This window comes from Molossus molossus, unplaced genomic scaffold (genome assembly GCF_014108415.1).
Source record: "Molossus molossus isolate mMolMol1 unplaced genomic scaffold, mMolMol1.p scaffold_m16_p_7, whole genome shotgun sequence".
NCBI classification, from domain to species: domain Eukaryota; kingdom Metazoa; phylum Chordata; class Mammalia; order Chiroptera; family Molossidae; genus Molossus; species Molossus molossus.
Genome location: NW_023425401.1, coordinates 83,922,410 through 83,942,720, shown reverse-complemented (window position 1 = coordinate 83,942,720; position 20,311 = coordinate 83,922,410). Strand labels below are relative to the sequence as shown.

The window sequence follows — 20,311 nt, the reverse complement described above, 5'->3', positions numbered from 1 at the left end:
ATTTCTCTTAAAATCTCTGCCTAATTTCCCATTGTTGGCAGAACTACCATCTCCGCTGATGTAGACTAGATTTAACTGTTAAAAGTGATCGGTTCATTTGATCTGTTACAGAGTACTCCCAGATATGTATTAGGAATGTGACACATCCTAGATTTGGAAGAGAAGAAAGTCTAAGGAAAAGAGCAACAGCCAACCAACTGTGTAATCCTGTTCAAGCATGCACATGTTTATTTAAGTATTCTCCAGAGGCCTATTTTTTTCCAGCATAATGCAGATATTATGCTACCTTTTAAAATAAGATATATAAATTTCAAACAAAATTGTCCAAAACAATGACCTTGGTTACTCCATATGGTACACAGAAATAATTACATTTCACTTACAATACAGATGCACTTAACACAGTCATCAATAGTCATTCACCACCAACACAGTACACTTTTAAATCACCTAAAACACCAATTTTTTTTTTTTTCTTCCAAAAATCTAAACAAAATAATAGTTTTGGATATATGATAAGTTGAAAAGGAGGCAGAATTTTTAACTGAAATAATCTAACTGAATTGCATTTTAAAAATGTAATATTCAGAACATGAAAATAGAATTCTCATTGGGAATCAAAAGATGTAAGCACTCCTGATTGTGGTTTCTTTAGTCTACTTTTTAAAAAATTTTTCAACAAATGCCATCAAAGAACTTTTACTGTATATTTACTCTAGAAGCATAAAGTGACATGAGGCATGTGTTAATATAATTGTTAATATTCACACTCCAGGAAGGTTAGTAACTTTTTAAAGACATACTAGAAATATAGCCAGTTCTTCTCAAGAGAAAGAAGAATTTATCTTCCTTTCACTCAGCAAATGTTTATTAAAATCTACTGTGTGCACAGCATTGTTCTAGAAGCAATTCTAGAAATGGGAAGCAAGAATTTCTGGCTTTACTTGAAAATAGTTGGATTAATTAATTTTTATGATAAATTATAATAAGCATTTAAAAATCTCTATAGTAGAGGGATAATTATTAACTCTTTCTCTGTATCAAAGCTAAACCTTATTTCTTACACTGGTGGCTTGGAATGAACAAAACTTTTCATCTGACATAAAACATTTTTACACTGTCACGTGCAGACATATCTGCTGATATATTTTAAAGGTGAAACATTATCGAGACTTTTCACTTAAATGTACATAGAGTTCAACTTTGCATCACCAAACACCTGTTCTCCTGATTTAGTGGAGAAAATTGTTCCTTGCAATACACAGAAATCTTTCTGAGATTGATTTGTGCTGCCTTTCCAACAGCATGGAAAGCGTGCTTTCATCAAATACTGTTACATAAAGCACTTGGTTTATCTCTGCCTTTCAATTCCTATTAGTTATTTTATATTTATTTGAGATCTAAAGCAAAATAAATAATATGTCAAGTGAAATTCTGGGATCACTGATCCTGTGATAATAGTCCAGCCAATTCTTTTTATGGAACATACAGTGGTATATCTAATGTGTGGGCTTTTCCATGACAGCAAAGAGGTTAGAGATAATTCATGGATGTCAACTCCTTTTTTTCTAATTTTTGACAAGGGGATTGATGATGATAATCTACTTACAAGAGGATTTGTTGGGAAATACAGATGTAGGTAAGTCAATTGAACTACAGAGCATTAGTCCAGTTGATGACAATAAACCCAATATAAACGTGCTATAGAAAAACAGGAACAAGAAATGAACAGTCACAGGAATACATTGCACCAAAGAATATTACTGAAAAACATTTATGACACAAAAGTTTTGGATTAAAACATTATCTAAAACCTAACCACACTAGAAGTTTTTCTATGAATGTGGCTCTTACAGAAATTATGAAGATCTGGAAAATATAACAACAAAATCCTGATTCCTGGTACAACAGGTGCACAATGAATTATTGCAGTTGTAACATTATCTAGGTGCAAGGTAAAATTATAATTAATACTGAACTAACTGAACATTTTAGATTTACTATTGAGCATCCCCATGAGAAATGCTGCAGTCCCAAAAGGAGTTTATTTGCACAGCCCACCATAGAACATGAACGATCAGCTTGTTGTAAGTGCACAGAAATTCCCCCTTTCTACATTTATAGTTTATCATGCCTAGTCTGAAGACAACATAAGGAAACTGAGATCACTACTCCAAAGAATTCTAGCATGCATTATGATGGTTTCCTTCAGTCAATACAAATATGTTGCATGAGTTTTTTAATATGCAATAATCTTCATCATAGCCAATGTTCATGGTTTTAACAGGAAAAATTTTTATCAAAATGTTTTCCATATTTTTTTTTGTTTGTTTTGCATTCAACTGTAACATTAGGTTCAAAGATTTATTTTATTTTATTAAAAAAGAGTTCTGGTCATAAGAAGCATCAATAGGCGGCATTTCGTTGTGCTCATTCACAAAGCTCAAGGGCCACAGACTATTCCTCTGTACATCAGGTCAAACTCTAAAGAAATGCCATTTGGTGGTTTTATTTCCATCCTCTAGTTTGGAAGCTTTATTTTTGTTTTACTACCAACCTTCTTACTTTGCCATTTTCATCTGAAAAACATTTATTTTTTCTTCTTTCTTCCACATTGGTATTCTTTCCACAGCCAGGGCTCAAATTCTCCTAGACCTGATTCTGGTTGCCTTACAAAGCAGACACTCTGACAATGTTTCCTCCTGAGTATTCCGGAGATTCTGGCCTGTCATCTCCTTCAGGAGTGGTTACTGGAGGTGTTGGGATGCTTATTATTGCTGTAGTCACATAAGGTTGTTCACAGTTTAGTTTAACACACTCTTCCATTTTGGCATTTAAACTGGAACGGCTGATGAGGGAAAAAATAGATTTAAGAAGGTAAGTTGTTTACTTAAAATTTTTTTTCTCCTACAACGAAAGTATGCAGGTGTCACACTTATAAATAATAGCTTAAATGTCTAAGAACAATTAACATAATTTTAAAAAGGGAGCACCAAACCTTAATATACAGGTGGGCACAAGTAACTTTACAGTTGTTTTTATGAAAAATAATACAATAATTAATAAATAATAATACAAGAATAATCTCTGTGTTTCACATACTCACAACTGTAAACCTACATTTACCCCATCCTATATATTAAAGTGAACATTAGTCAGGTCCTAAATTGTAAATAGATGTGTAAAAACCGGCTAAATTTGATTTCATCAGTGTTTTTCAAAGTGTTGCATAAAATTGTGAGAAAGAGGATCAGATACATTTTTGAAACACAGGGCTGAGCAAAATAGTTTTCTTTAAATAGAACCTCTGAGAGGTTTGAGATACCATTATCAAAGGGATATTTCCTGTAGATATGCCTCAAATCTTTGACCACAGAGTCATTTTACTATCTTGTCTCTTTGGGGGATAGAGTGTCCTTAAAGCTCTCAACTTAGTGACAACCAAATGTTAAGAAACCCAAACGTTAGCCATTACTAATAGTTAAGGGCTTTCCCAAGTGGTGTTCTTGCATGTGGTCCAGGGAAAAGAAGAAAGGAGGAGATACATAGTAACTTCAAACTATTTTACTTTCATAGAAAATTAATTTAATGTTTATGTACTAAAATTTTCTTTCCAAACACTTCTCAATTTTCTACTTCGAAGTGGTAAAATGTCTCTGAGACAGACATTTTTCATTGCTCCAGCATTTAATATTCTGCTCCCACAGATACATAATTTATGTAAATCAACATAGTTTGAATTCAGAATCTCATCCAGATTTTCCACAAAGATTGTTGGATGCCAACAAAGAAGTAGCACTGAATTAATGGTTGTTAAACTAAAAATAAAAGCTATTTTATTTGAAAAACAAAGTAAAAATTATTTGGAAAAAATTGGTCCTTTTAATGACTAGTAAAAACAAGCAAATAGAGAGAAGCAAAGGGAAAACAGCAACAGAAGCTCACTTGTCCATAAACTCACTGGAGGTAAACGATTTTAGCATTTCGCTTATCTTTCTTTGAATTGGATTGATTTTTGTATTTATTGTGGCCAAAATACTTTTTTAGTCAAAATTGTATATTGATTCAAAATATTTGTGTAGGCATAGTTTCATTTATCACTGTCACATTGACTCTGTTGATTTATTTATATATGCTGTTGAATACTTTTTAATCATATCAATGTCAATTTCATTTGTCTCTTTTAGTAGTGTTGACTATCATTTCAGGCTATTTGTGTGTTCCTGGGCATATGAAACAGCTGTGGGAATGAAGCAGTAGAAATGCATTTGTGGTTGCCTGACTGCCTTATCTTCCTTCAGATCTTTTAATATTGCTTCAATTACTCTTATGACTCTTAATGAATATTACAGTAGATCCATTCTCCTACTTGTTACAGTCTAAGTTTTGTCACATTCTAAACTCTAGAAACTAGAATTTAGATGCCACACATGTAGCAATGAAACTGCAGGTGAAGATGTGCTCGGGGAACCAGCACGGGTGTGTGTCCACACAGATTAATGTACCTGTTAGATAGTGGGTTTCTCTCCACACATCTGATCTGAATCGTACTGAGTTCTTGCACACTGCCTCGATGGCTTCCTGATACATTGGCATTTGGGATGCGGAAAGTTTTTTTGTGTCGTCTTGAACAGCAAGTGCTGGTGACTCCTTGTTGTGAAGACAGAGAGGGACTGTGACTTGAAGGACGATTAACAGTTGAAACCTCCATGCAACTTTCTTCAAAGACTTGTTCATCCACAAACTCATGATTCTGTTCCATAGGTGTAGAAAAATGCGAAGAAAAACAGAAACACACTTTTTAACTTTAAAAATGAAAATGAATAGCTTTATTTTTAAAACATAAAAATATCCACATACATTTATACTATTCGATGGGTAACTAGTAACATTTTCATAAAGATTAAAATATCAAAGCCACCTAATACTGGCATTTATGGAAAAATAAAATCTCTCTTGTTAGACCTTGAGATTGACACATGAAGGCTGATTTAGTATCTATTTGTAGACTAACTTTATCTTGAAATATCATTTTTTAATTTAAACATCAAAACTGGAAGTTATAAACTGAAGGAAAAAACTTGAAAATGAATATAGATAATACTTAAAAATATGTAAATTCACATTGACTTATTTTTAAACAGATTGAAATTATGGGGAAGATTATTTTAATCCAAGTTAGATTGTCTGTTATATAAAAGCAAATATTTTCACATGGAATTTAAAACATTTTTAAATTAGAAAATAAAGCACCCAGGACACTTCCCATTTCTCTCAGTAGAGAGAAAAATATGACTTATTAGTTAAATAAGTACAATATATTTATCTGCAAAGTGTATCACTTTATGTTTGACTCAGAAGGGGTTAGCACTGAACTTTTCAGGTCTCCTTTCTTATCTTTGTGATATATCACTAGGTATATTCAGATTCTCTACCTGTATTTAGAGTTCTTCTAGCCAAGAAGTAAGTAGTGATGGACATCATTTCATATACTACATTTTAGAGAAACACAATGTAAAATTTGCTTAAAAAATATTTAATAAGTGGGATCACTGGGTCAAATGGCAGTTCAATTTTTAACTTTTTGAGGAAACACCATATTGTTTTCCATAGTGGCATTTTCCACCAGTCTGCAGTCCCACTAGCAGTGTACTAGAGTCCCCTTTTCTCCACACCCTCGCCAACACTTGTTTGATGATTTGTTGATGGCGGCCATTCTGACAGGTTTGAAGTGATACCTCATAGTTGTTTTAATTTGCATCTCTCTGATGAAGAAGCCTGAAACACCATTCAGAAAGAATATATGTACCTCTATGTTCATAGCAGCACTATTTACAATAGCTAAGATCTGGAAACAGCCCAAGTGTCCATCAGTAAATGAGTGATAAAATAGCTATGGTACATGCACAAAATGGAATATTATGCAGCTATAAGAAAGAAAGATCTTTTATCCTTTGAGATGATATGGAGGGACCTGGAGAGTGTTATGCTAAGTGAAACAAACCAAGCAGAGAAAGACAAATATCACATGACATCACTTATTTGTGGAATATAATGAACTAAACAAACTGATGAAAAAAATTGACCCAGAGACATAAAGGTAGGTTACAGACTGACAAACCTCAAAAGAAGGGGTGTTGGGGGAGAGAGATGAACCACAAAACTTATATGCATGTATGCATAACCAAAGGACATAGACAACAAAGCTGGGGATGGGGTGGGGGAGACGGGGAGGAGGGTGTCAATGGGGGAAAAAGGAAAAACATCTGTAACAAAAACAAATTAATAGAAATAATTTAAATATATATATATTTAATAAAAAAATTGTCTCCTACAGTGCTTATGGAAGACTGTTATCTCAGTAATATAAGGGAAAACATTTTTGGTCTGAGCTACTAAATGACTTTTTTACTATTTTTCTTTTGTGTTGGTTGGAATAGTCATATAATGGGAGACTTTGCAAGTGCAGAATTCCACTTAACTATCTCTCATCTTAAACATTAGCAAAACAACTGAAGCAATTCACTGGCTAATAGGAAATAGATTGTTTTAGTTACTCATTTTGTCATTTCTTTGCTGAGAAAAGCATTTGGAAGTAAATGAAATTTAACATTCTACAGATAAAAGTCCAGAGAAAATATGTTCAGATAAGATAGAATTTTGTGTTAAATATTAAATTTTATAGAAAAAAATAATTCACTGAGATTCACACTGTTGTCTTCTCTTTCAACGCACATTTCTCACACATAGTACAAGTTATAACACATGAGATTCTAACTTATCTCCTCAGTGACTGAAGTGAAGAAGTCATCTGCTGCAGATTACCATATATTTTTGTAGGCAGCTCAATTTAAACTTTATTGATTGGTATTAAATATTTTTTATTTAAAAAGCCCTAAATGATAAAATAGCAAAAAAAAAAATAATAATAATAAAATGAAAGGAAAAGATAGGCAAAAATAATATATTATATTATTAATGTTATTTAAATTTCAGAGTTATTCTAGTAAGTTATAGACCTGTCCACATTTTTATTTAAAATCAGCTACAATCCTGTAACTTTCTTGTTTAAAGCCTCAAATAATTTTCCACTTGAGGCGAAGATCAACATTTTTCACATGCCTCAAAAACCTCGCGTTATCTAGCCACTGCCTTTCTCTGTCTCCTCTTGTGCTACTACCCGCCAAGTCCTTAGACCAAGTTCTACATTCCTCAGCCCCTTTATTTCTTTGCCTAACTAGCTCTTAGTCATCCTGTGGATTTTACCTCAGGTTCCTCCAGAAAGACTTGCTTGATCCTGTACCCTTTGGCTCCACCCTCTGCCCCATCCACTGTGGTCCATTGTTGCTTTGCTGCTCATTGCCCTTCCCTAGTAATATCCGTGTTGTTTCCCACATACAGAAGTTGACAGGAACAGAGACCACACCTGACTTCCTGGCATATCTAAGGTCTCAGCTCACTGGCACTTAGAAGGCAAGTAATACATATTTGTTGAATGATTATATAGTTAAATAAAACTAAATGAATAAATGTATGGACAATATTTGGAATTGAGAATACAAATATGCATCAATGGTGAGTGAGAAGACTTGATCAAAATATGGTACAGGTTTTGTTCTGCTCTGTGGTCACAGATTGTGACCTCTTTTGACAAGCTAGCTAGAGAATAGGTGAGTTTTCTAAAGAGGAGTTCCTACCAGAGGCTATAAATGGGGAAATGTATACTCAATCCTCAGCTAAAGGGGTATTGATTAAATACCATTTTTTCTTAGGAGAACTTGTAGTGTTACTATCTATCTGTATTGATTATACCTATGAATGAAGGAAATGCTTATATTCAGTCATTCTTTATTTTTCATTATTGCTCTTGATATTCCCTTCATCCAGATGTCAGGAACACTTGAACTTCAATACATTTTTTTTCTGTTTAATCAACATTTTAAGAATCAGGGTGAAATAATATTTTATAAGACTTGTAGTTGGCTGTTGGAAAACAACTTTACATCTGCGTTAAACTAGTATTTTACACTAGAGTGAGGATAACAACCAAGGATACAAACATTTTAATGTCTCTAAAATACTTTCCAAATTGAAATGTCACAATAGTCTTTCAAACTAATTTCAAATATTGTGTTTTTATTTTTTTGTCTTTTAGTATATTTTCCAGTAATGCAGACAGTGTGATCCTGCCTGGAAGGACTGAGTGTTCACAAAAGCAAATGGGATTACTGGGAGGACTAGGGCAGGCAGTCACGCTGGTTCCTTACTGTGGTTTTTTCCAGGCAGTGAAGCAGGTGGTGGTGCTGGGTTTCAAAGCTGGAGCCCGATTTGCTGACAAAGGTCTGCTCATCCTCAGAGGACTGTGAACACAGAGAAGACAAAAGTGTTTTCTATTTTATTTGCAAACAATGAGAACCTCAACTACACATTTCCACAGAGAGATCTGGCCTATTTCCTGAGATTAAATGGCAGCATTTTATTATTATTTTTAGCTAGAAAGGGACAACCAAGCTGTTGTTTTTAAGTTTGATAGTCATTATTTACATTTTTTTTTTCAAATTAGCACCTTATCTTTTAGACTTGCCTCCATGAATAGAAATTTTAAATCTCTTATGCATATTCAACTACCAACTACCTTTGAAAGCCTGACAGCCATTATTTTTGGATAATAAAATTTAATGTTATACTTAGATAATTCTGAAAATGGTATTATGCTCACCTAAATAAAATCTATTTTGTAAGTAAAGATGATTAAAATCCTAAATATTAAAGGAAAGTTTTGAGCTAAAAGTGGTTTCTCAAATTGCATTTTATACTATGTGACTTTTAAAACACTAAACAGTGCTCCCTCTTCATTAAAAAATAAAACAAGACATAATGTCATCCCCTACTCCCACTCAAATGAACTTTAAGGAACATAAGTAATCTTGAAATAAAACATAATTAGGTATTTGAGTCATTGAGCATTTTTTACCTTTCCCATGTAAAATGGGTTCTAAACCCAACTCTAAAGTGGTGGGGTTTACCCCCAACACCATCAAGCAATGACATGCTCTAGACCAGTGGTTCTCAACCTTCCTAATGCCACGACCCTTTAATACAGTTCCTCATGTTGTGGTGACCCCCAACCATAAAATTATTTTTGTTGCTACTTCATAACTGTAATTTTGCTACTGTTATGTCTTAGGCGACCCCTGTGAAAGGGTCGTTCGATCGCCAAAGGGGTCACGACCCACAGGTTGAGAACTGCTGCTCTAGACACTATCACGTGTCCTACAATTCAACTCAATTTAGACACTATCTACCTGGAGACAGCATTGTATTACACAAGTTGAGGGCTCAGTCTTGCAAGACTGCTCTCTTCACCAACTTCAGATTTCAGTTGCAATGTTAAATTATCACCCGTGCTTCTGACCACCTGGCTATACATTGGGGGTTCTAGTGACCCCCTCCTTGAACTTTAGGTGCCAATTGCAAGTGTAATAGTTACCTGAGCTTCTGACCAACTGGCTACAAATCAGAGATTCCCACAAACTATACCTCGAGTTTGATTAGTTTGCTAGAGCACCTTATAGAACTCAGAGAAACATTTTACTTACTAGGTCAATGGCTTATTATAAAAGGATATAATATGACTTAGGAACAGCCAAATGGAAGAGATGCATAGGCAATGCATGTGAAAGGGGTGAGAGGCTTCCCTACTCTCTGAGTGTGCCACTCTCTCTAATTGTTAGCATAGGTAGCTAGATATTAATAAAGGAAGAGAGCAAAGGGTATCAGATATTAAGAAGCTTAATTAACTAGGGATCTGACTCAGATAATAAATCTGATTAAGTCTGGAAGTGACAGCTTCAGACATCTCAGGGGATCATAGCACTGCCTCACAAAAGGGTTTAACACTCCTCCCTTTCCTATGTTGGGAAGGACCAGCATTCCAATCTTCCCAGGGAACAACCAGCCACTTGCTCAGACTAAGGGTTGGGGAGGAGTAAACCAATAAAGGGGAAAATCCTCTGCTGGGCGCATACTCAGTAGAAATCAAGATAGTACTGGGGAGGTCCTTCTACTTGAGGCATGCCCAGTAGAAACTAAGATGGCAATCATGAGGAGCAAAGAATTGAACTGGATAGGGACAGAGAAACCCAGAAGATCTATGAAATGGATTGGTTAGGGGGAGGACCCAGCACAAGCCCAGGAAGGGTTAGGAAATTGATTGGTTATTTTGAAAGAGCTCCTGGTCCTTCCCAAGCCTGAGATAATATAATCCAAGCTTAACAAAGGCAAGCTCTCTCTCTCTCTTTCTCTTTCCCTCTCCCTTTTTTGCCTGGTAACACACATTCATGGATTCATGTGCTCACACATTCTCTCTCCATAGCAGCCACCTGAAGCCCAGCAGCCAGGTGAGCTCCAAGTGTGGGCTCCAAGTGCAAGCCTGGATACAATAACAGCACCAGCTGAAGCATGGCCAGGATGAGAGGCTATATTAGCCAGACAGGAACAAAGGCTAAGCTGGACTAAGCTTTGACATGGCCTCAACCAATGGCACAAAATTTTGGGACCCCGGCCTTTCTTCTGGGCTTGATGAAGACAAGGCTGAACTTTCCCCACAGTGGAATGAATGGAGAAGAGACACTGGGAAACTGGGACAGCCTTCTACTTATATTCCAATAAATCTTACCCCTACATCTCATTAACCCAAATGTGTGTCCTCAGAAATGCATTCTTATGACTTTGTGAAAGGACCCCATTTCCACTGGCAATAAAATCTTCACCTGTTCACTAACCAGGAAGCTCTCCAAACTCCCTTCTTTTGAGTTTTTATGGAGGTTCATTACCTAGGCATGATTTATTAAATAAGTCATTGGCCATTGGTGATTGAACTTAACCTGTAACCCCTCTTCATTTCTAGCATGTTGGGGAATAGGGTAGGATTGAAAGTTCCATCCCCCCAATCACTTAGTTGGTTTACCTGGCAACTAGCCCCCAACTTTAGGTGAAGCACAGAAGTCACCTTATTAACATGCCAAAAAACATCCTTTAAACTCTCTTCCCTTAGGAAATTCCAGGTACTTAGAAGCTCAGTGCCAAGAACAGGAAGAAGAACAAATATATATATTCTTGTTAGAAATCACAATATCACATTGTGTTTACATCAGAGTATATAAAAATCTTATCCAATCACAAAGGAGAATCATGATTCACTGGCAATATTTCATAGCCCAATTTCTTATCTGTTACTGTCAATAAGACTATATAAAGAGAAATTATTTTAAAAAATGACATTTTCATTGTTTCAGTAGCTATTTTCATAATTACCCACAATAAAATTATATGGCTAAGTAAAAATAAATGAATATTATATCAATAAATCAAGCATAAAAAAAGTGAGATGCTTGACTGTACCTGTAGTTGATTACTGAGTAAACCATTCCGTTTACTTTGCATGTAAGCATTTGCACTTCCAGTTTTGGCTGCCCGTATCCTAGCAAGTCTGGCTTTCTGTAGGAAAAGAAAAGTGAATATCTTGTTAATATTTAATGAATTGTTTCCACAAAATAGTGCATATACTCTTGTATAATACCAATGTCAGCATACATACGTTTAAAATATGACAGCTTTTATAACTATTGACAATTAATTGTTCATCATATTGAGGCAGGTTAGTAAGAAACTGGGAAAATTCCATGGCAAGTGGAATGATGAAAGTAAGACAAATAGCTGAACAAACAGACAAATGGCTGAACAAACCACCAGAATGTCTCAGCAATAAACCATAAGACTCCATCTCCCTAATTGAAGATGCCTAAGAGCAGATGGGTTAAATCACCATAGTCAGGGAGGAGATAACAAAAAACAATTTAGCCAGACTAATTAGATTAGGGAAAGGGAAAGGGAAAGCTAACTAGAAAATGACCCCAGTCCCAGTACACCCTCATTTTAATACATCAGCATACTAAACAACACACCCAGAAATCTAATGAATGTTTTGTTGAGATCCTCCCCTAAAATAGATAAAACAGCCCTGGCTGGTTTAGCTCAGCGGTTAGAGCGTCAGCCTGCGGACCATAGAGTCCCAGGTTCGGTTCCTGCTAAGGACACGTACCTCAGTTGCAGTTTGTCCCTGGCTCCGGTTGGGGACGTGTGTGGCAACCAGTCGATGTGTCTCTTTCACATGGATGTTTCTCTCTCTCTCCTTCCTCTCTCCCTCCTGCTCTATCTGAAGATAAATGAAAAGGTGTCCACTGGTGAGGATTAAACAAACAAACAAACGGAAAAGACAATAGATGCAACACTGAGGACAAAGTATGCCAGCGTGCTCTTCCTTGAGCATGTTCACACCGCCTTTCCTCAGGCATGCACTTTACTTCTTCTATCCCAAACTCTGAAGGTCCCAACAAGACCTGCACTCAGGAGAGTAATGGGCAGCAGCAGCTCCTCCCAGGTTTATCCCTAATCCTATCTCCAGGGGTCCTTTCCTTGCAATCACTGTCCCAAGCTTTAATATATTTACTGTCACTTTCATATTTTACTGAGAACTTGTGTCTTGAAATTTTTCCTTAATGAGTCAAGAACCTGTAGGTTGCTTGATTTGCAAAGGTCCCTGACCATGCTGGGGCAGGGCAAGCGCCCTGCATACAAGTGGTTTGGTAACAATATGAGTGCTTTATTTTAGTTAACATATGGGTAAGATCAATTAACTACTCTGAGCTGGGTGATGCATTTAAGGATTGTAATTAAGTCTTTAGAAGGAAGATCAAGTTATTTCATTATCGTTTCTGTCAATTTGTTAACAGAAAAATACTTACTTATATTTTCACTTATCCCAATCTGAGTATCTTAATGAAATACCCAGAAAACCAGCTGCCAACCCCTTTTTTAAAATTAATTAATTAATTAATTAATTAAATCTTTATTGTTGGGAGTATTGCAGATTTCCCCCCTTATTTTCCCCTGTTGACCCTCTTCACCTGGTTCACACCCTGCCTGAGGCCTTCTTCACCAAGTTATTGTCCATGGCCATGGGCAATGCATATATTCATATAAATTCTTTAGTTAATCTCCTTCCACCTACCCCTGACCCCCTTCCCTCTGAGATTCACAGTCTGTTCCATGTTTCCATGTTTCTGGTTTTATTTTATTCATCAGTTTATTTTGTTCATTAGATACCACATAGAAGTGAGATCATGTGATATTTGTCTTTCTCTGACTGGCTTATTTCACTTAGCATAAACATCTCCAGTTCCCTCCATGGTATCAAAGGGTAAGAGATCTTTCTTTTTTACAGCTGCATAGCACTCCACTAATGGGCTCTTGGGCTGTTTCCAGATCGTAGCTATTGTAAATAATGCTGCTACAAACACAGGGGTGCATATATTCTTTCTGGTTGGTGTTTTAGGATTCTTAGGATATATTCTGAAAAGAGGGATCACTGTGTCAAATGGCAGTTCCATTTTTAGTTTTTTGAGGAAACACCATACTGTTTTCCATACTGACAGACCCAGTCGGCATTCCTACCTGCAGTGTACTAGGGTTCCTTTTCTCCACATCCTCGCCAGCAATTTTGTTTGCTGATTTATTTATGGTAGCCATTCTGCCAGGTGTAAGGTGGTAGCTCATTGTTTTAATTTGCAGTTCTCTGGTGATTAGTGACACCGAGCATTTTTTCATATGTCTCTTGGCTATTTCTATGTCCTCTTTGGAGAACTCTCTATTCAGGTCCTCTGCCCATTTTTAAATTAGATTTTTTTGTCTTCCTTTTGTTGAGTTGTATGAGCACTCTATATATTTTGGAAATTAACCCCTTATCCAGTGTATCCGTGGCAAATATGTTCTCCCAAATAGTGAGGTTTCTTTTCATATTGATGTTGGTTTCTTTTGCTCTTTAGAAGTTTTTAAGTTTGATGTATTCCCATTTGTTTGTTTTCCTTTGTTTCTCTTACCCTAGGCAAAAAAATTCTGCCACGTGAGATGTCTAAAATTTTGCTGCCTACGTTTTCTTCTAGAATTTTTATGGTTTCACGACTTACATTGAGGTCTTTTAACCATTTTGAGTTTATTCTTATGTATGGTATAAGTTGGTAGTCTAGTGTCATTTTGTTGCATGTATCTGTCCAGTTTTTTCAGCACCATTTATTGAAGAGACTGTCTTTATTCCATTGTATGCTCTTGCCTCCTTTGTCAAATATTAATTGAGCATAATGGCTTGAGTTGATTTCTTGGTTCCCTCTTTTGTCCCATTGATCTGTATGCGTGTTCTTGTGCCAGTATCAGGCTATTTTTATTACTATAAGTATAACCTGATATCTGGTATTGTGATCCCTCCTACTTTGTTCTTCTTTTTCAAGATTGCTGTGGCTATTTGAAGTCTGTTTTGGTTCCATATAAACTTTTGAAGTATTTGTTCTAGATCTGTGAAATATGCTGATGGCATTTTAATAGGGATTGCATTGAATCTATAGATTGCTTTGGGTAGTATGGACATTTTTTTAAATCAGGCTTATTATCTTTGTTTTTAAATATGTTTTTTTAACTGATATTTTAGAGAGAGAGGAAGGGAGAGAAAGACAGAAACATGGATGTGAGAAAGATACATTGATCGGCTGCATCCTGCACACCCTCTATTGGGGATTGAGCCTACATCCTGGGCATGTGCCCTGACCGGGAATTGAACCAGGAACTCTCATTCCATGGGTTGATGCTCAATCCACTGAGCCACACCAGTGGGGCTGGACTTTTTTATTATGCTAATTATTTCAATCCATGAACATAATATAGTCTTCCACCTGTTTATATTTTCTTCTATCTTTTTTTTTTCAATGTCTTGTAGTTTTCAGAGTACAAGTATTATACCTCCTTGGTTTAGTTTATTCCTAATAATGTTAATTTTTTTATTGCAAAGATAAATGAAATTTTTTTTAGTTTATCTTTCTGATAGTTCATTACTGGTGTATAAAAATGCCATCGATTTCTGGGTGTTAATTTTGTATCCTGCTATACTGATGAATTAACTTATTGAATCTAGTAGTTTTTTTGATGGGGTTGCATTTTCTTGTTAATATGATCCTTTTAGTATTATGTAGTGATCTTCACAGACTCTCGTTATGGTGTTCAATTTGAAGTCTTTTGTCACGTGAGTATTGCTACCCCAGGCTTTTTTTTTTTTTTTAATTTCCATTTGTGTGAAAAATCTTTTCCATCCTTTTACTTTCATTTAGTGTGAGTCTTTTGTTCTGAGAAGAGTCTCTACCCTATCCACCCTATGTCTTTTTCTTTAATTAATTAATTTATTTTTGTAACAGATGTTTCTCCTTTTTCCCCCACTGATTCCTCCCTCCCCCTCCCTCCCCACCCTGTCCCCAGCTTTGTTGTCCATGTCCATTGTTCATCCATACATGCATATAAGTTCTATGGTTTATCTCTCCCCCACCACCCCCTCTTCTGGGTATTGTGAGTGTGTTTCCCATTTCCACATCTCTGGGACTACACCATTCCTCAGACTGTTATATTCATTATATTCCACAAATAACTGAGACCATATGATACTTGTCTTTCTCTGTTTGGCTTGTTTCGCTTAGGATGATACTTTCCAGTTCCCTACATGTCATCTCAAAGGATAAGAGATCTTTCTTCCTTACAGCTGCATAGTACTCCATTGTGTATATGTACCACAGCTTTTGTATCCATTTGTCTACTGATGGACATTTGGGCTGTTTCCAGATCTTAGCTATTGCAAATAGTGCTGCTACGAACATGAGGTATATATATTCTCTCTGATTGGTGTGTCAGGCTTCTCAGGGTATATTCCTAGAAGTGGAATCACTGGGTCAAATGGAAGTTCAATTTCTAATTTTTTTAGGTAACACCATATTGTTTTCCATAGTGGCATTTTCCACCAGTCTGCATTGTCACCAGTAGTATACTAGAGTCCCCTTTTCTCCACACCCTCACCAGCACTTGCTGTTTGATAATTTGTTGATGGCGGCCATTCTGACAGGTGTGAGGTGATACCACATTATTGTTTTAATTTGCATCTCTCTGATAGTGATGTTGAGCATTTCTTCATATGTCTCCTGGCCATTTGTATGTCCTTTTTGGAGAGGTGTCTATTTAGTTTCTCTGCCCATTTTTTAATTGGATTCTTTGTCTCACTTTTGTTGAGTTGTATGAGCATTCTATATATATTGGAAATTATCTGATATATCATTGGCAATTATGCTCTCCCATACAGTGTGTTGCCTTTTCATTTTAATGATTGTATCTTTTGTTGTGCAGAAGCCTTTTTAGTTTGATGTAGTCCCATGTGTTCATTTTCTCCTTTGTTTCTGTTGCCTTAGGTGATGTATCAGTGAATATTCTGCTGTGTATGATGTCTGAAAATTTGTTGCCTACATTATCTTCTAGGATTTTTATGGATTCATGAGTCACATTTAAGTCTTTTATCCATTTTGAGTTTATTCTTGTGTATGGTGTAAATTGATGGTCCAGTTTCATTTTTTTTGAATGTAGCTGTCCAATTTTCCCAACACCATTTATTAAAGAGGCTATCTTTACTCCACTGTATGCTCTTGCCACCTTTGTCAAATATTAATTGAGCATATTGTCTTGGGTCCAAAAAATATGGAATGCTTCATGAAGTTGCGTGTCATCCTTGTGCAGGGGCCATGTTAATCTTCTCTGTATCATTCCAATTTTAGTATATGTGCTGCCGAAGTGAGCCCCACTCTGTTTTTTGATGAGACCATTTAATCTATTTACATTTAAAGTTATTATTGATGGGTACTTATTTATTGTCATTTTTATTTTTTATGTCGGTGTTCCTTTCTATTTCTTCTTAAACAATCTTTTTAACATTTCTTGAAGTGCTGGTTTGGTGGTTACAAACTCCTTTAATCTTTTCTTTGTCTGTGAAGCTCTTTATTTCTCCTTCAACTTTGAATTGTAACCTTGCTGGATAGAGTAGTCTTGGATTCAACCTCATAATTTTCATTACTTTGTATACACCATGCCACTCCCTTTTGGCCAAAGTGTTTCTATTAAAAATCTGCTGACAGTCTAATGGGAGCTCTCTTTTAGGTAACTTTCTGTCTCTCTCGATGCCTTTAAGGTTGTTTTTTTTTGTTTGTTTGTTTGTTTTTTAATGTTCGCCATTTTAATTATAATGTGTCTAGGTGTAGGTATTTTTGGTTCATCTTGTTTATGACTCTCTGTGTTCCCTGGACTTTTGCCTTCACCAGGTTAGGGAAGTTTTCTGTCATTATCTCTTCAAATAGTTTCTCTATTCCTTGCTCAGATTCTTTTCCTTCTGGTAACTCTATTATGTGGATGTTGTTACATTTCATTTTATCTCAAAGCTCCTTTAAATTATCCTTCTTTTTATCTCTTTTCCAATTGCTGTTCTGACTGGGTGATTTTTTTCTACCTTGTCTTTTAATTCACTGATTCGGTCCTCAATTTCTTCTATCTACTGTTAATTTCTTCCAGGGTATTCTTTATTTCAGCTATGTCATTCTTCATTTACAATTGATTCTCATTTATGGTCTCCTCATGGTTTTAATGCTGATGTAGTTCCCACTAAGTTCCTTATAATTTCCATTAAGTTCTTTGTAGTTTCCACTAAATTATTTCAGCATTCTTGTAAACATTACTTTGAACTCTTTATCCGACAAATTTCTTGCCTCCATTTTATTTAGTTCTTTTTATGGTGATTCCTTCTTTTATTTCATTTGGGGTTTGTTTCTTTGCCTCCTTGTTTTAGCAGTCCCATCAGCTGGGTTGCCAGGTGAGGTGCAAGGTGTGGCTGGGGCAAGTCTGCATATGGGGGCATCAGGTTGCACCAGGTCACAGTGATGTGTCTGGTTTACCATTGGTGCTGGATCAGGCATGCAGGATCCTGGCATCAGGTCCATGCATCTGGGCACATAGGGTTGTGGCAACACGGCTGGGTGCTCCCAGTCGCAGAAGCAGGGTTGGTCTTATGGAGGTGCTAGGTCAGGCACTGTGGGTTGCAGTGGCAGGTGTGTGCCTCTGGGACATCAGGTCATGGTGCTGGAGCTGGTCATCTGGGGACATTAGCTCATGACTGTGGGGCTGGGCATACCTGTTTGTGGCCTTGAGGCACTACGTCTTGGCTGATTCCTTCAACTTCTTCCCAAGGAGGACCCTGTTGACCCTCCAAAATGGTATGCTTTTTGATCTCAAGCAGCAAGAAGCACCCAGCTAAACAGCACATGGTGTCAGCCAGCTGCTTCCCCACCAGGAGCACCATAATGGCCCACCCTGAGTTCCCACCACCAACAGTGAAGCCCACTCACACTCACACCCATGCAAACTCTCTCTCAAACATGCTCACCCACACACACTTTCACCCTCACTCTGGTCTTGCCTGCCACCATGTTGGCTCCCCAACTCCTTTCCATTTAAATTAATTAGTAATTAAGTTCCAGAACCCAATTTTCTTTTTTTTTTTCTTTTATTCCTCTCTCCATCCCTTAAAAAAGAAGAAAAAAAAAACATTTAGTTATATCTGTTCCCACAAATATAAACTTTTTTTTTTTTTTGGACAAACAATTTACTGAATTGGAATTCTGTTCTTCAATTTAGATAGTTTAGGGTGGTCAGTTGAACTGTTCACATTGATAGAGAGATCACCAAAGTGATATTATTGAGCCAATTAATCGTTTAACCAGATTTCTAGTATTCTATTCTACTTTGGAACCGCTGTTGTATACCTGCTCCAGACTATCATGGAATAAGTCTGATTTTGGTGACCATTCTATTTATATGGCATGTATCCATGTGGTGTTTAAGGAAGCAACTAGAATATCTTGGATAAAAACTTAAAAAAAAAAAATCCGATGAAGACTTCATCTTTTCCCTTTCTACACAATCCCTCAAAATACCATCTTTACTTTCTAGCCCTGGAATGTTTTTTGTTGTTGTTTTTAATCCTCACCTAAGAATATCTTTCCATTATTTATTTTATTTTTTTTTAGATAAAGTGGAAGGGAGGGAGGGGGGAGAGAGAGAGAGAAATGTCTATTTAAGAGTGACCCATCAATTGGTTGCCTCCTGCACAACCCCAACCGCAACCTAGGTATGTGCCCTTGACTGGGAATCGAACCCATGACCCTTCAGTCTGTGAACTGATGCTCTAACCACTGAGCAAAACCAGCTAGGACTGGAATGTTCAATTTAATAACAATTTAAAAATTATCTAGATTTTAAAAATGGAAGATGAATATACACACGTGATAAAAATTTCAGTATTATGAATGTACATAAAATACAAGTCAGTATCTCTGGACCCTGGAACTGCTTTACTCCTTTGCTTCAGAGTCAACTACCCACAATATTTCTAGAGAATCTTGCCAGAAGTTTCCTAAGCATATAAAAGCAAGTATATGTACCTTCCTATGTATATACACATATATTTTACTCAGCTGGGAGAATATGTTCCACAATTTTACACTCAGCTCGTTTTATTTAATACAGCTTGGAATTCCTTCCATATCTACATATATAGATCCACCTCATTTGTTTATGAATGTATAATATACCACTGTATGAATGAAGCATTTTTTATTTAGCCAGAGAGCTACAATTAATTTTTTAAAACATCTTTTGCTACTATAAGCAATGCTGCCCATTTTAAATATCATAATGAGCTTATCTGCAAGAAAAATTTCTAGAAGCAGAATTATTCATGGACCAAAATGTATGTGTGTGTGTGTGTGTGTGTGCGTGCATATGCATGTTGCGTGTTTTGTTTGATAGGTTTTACCAGACTTCCTCCAAAGTTGTTGTACCAAGATGGCCTTTTGCCCACAGCATTTAAATGTAATGCTGAGATATCTGAAATACTCAAAATAGCATTAGATTAATAGCTAATAGATTAGCATATCATCTAGCTTCAACTCTGCTCCTTCTTTCTTCCTCTATGAATTTATTCTTCTTGTGTGCTGATTCCAGGTTAAAATAAAACTTTGTACAAAGATCACATTTAACAGTGCTGGAAAGATAGACAAGTTTTTTTCTTTATTGACATTGTGATGTTTACATCACTTAAAATACTTAGAATACTACACAATGAGGTTGGAAGTTAGAAAATGTTTAACTTCAAAGCCATGCTGCTCAGACAGGATTTTAGACTAGACTCAATAAAATAAGTGCAAATGACAAGCACATTTGTCCATGACTTAGAATTGATGGTAGATATTCATAAATAAGTAAGTTAAATACACATTTTGTTTTCTGAAAGAAATTATTGTTGAAATTTCAGTCCTTAAGTCTCATTGGTCTCCTGGCACATGCA

General features: G+C 36.1%; 1 protein-coding gene and 1 non-coding gene across 3 annotated transcripts in view; both read right to left on the bottom strand.

Moving 5' to 3' along the window:
- Window positions 1–205: 205 nt before the first annotated feature.
- Window positions 206–20,311, bottom strand: part of KCND2 (potassium voltage-gated channel subfamily D member 2) — a 589,585-nt gene continuing 569,479 nt past the window's right edge. Inside the window, exons 3-7 of one of the 2 annotated variants that reach the window (XM_036246723.1) lie at window positions 11,404–11,499; window positions 10,452–10,454; window positions 8,268–8,360; window positions 4,506–4,753; window positions 2,409–2,848 (exon numbers count right to left, since the gene is read on the bottom strand). In XM_036246723.1, coding sequence (XP_036102616.1) covers window positions 2,671–2,848; window positions 4,506–4,753; window positions 8,268–8,360; window positions 10,452–10,454; window positions 11,404–11,499 — 618 coding nt within the window. In that variant the 3' untranslated portion in view covers window positions 2,409–2,670. Of the gene's footprint in view, window positions 2,849–4,505; window positions 4,754–8,267; window positions 8,361–10,451; window positions 10,455–11,403; window positions 11,500–20,311 lie in introns of both variants that reach the window. The other variant, XM_036246722.1, reaches the window with a different exon arrangement.
- On the bottom strand, window positions 16,612–16,718 carry LOC118620536. Its single transcript, XR_004957451.1, has one exon. It is a non-coding gene; the product is annotated as a U6 spliceosomal RNA (small nuclear RNA).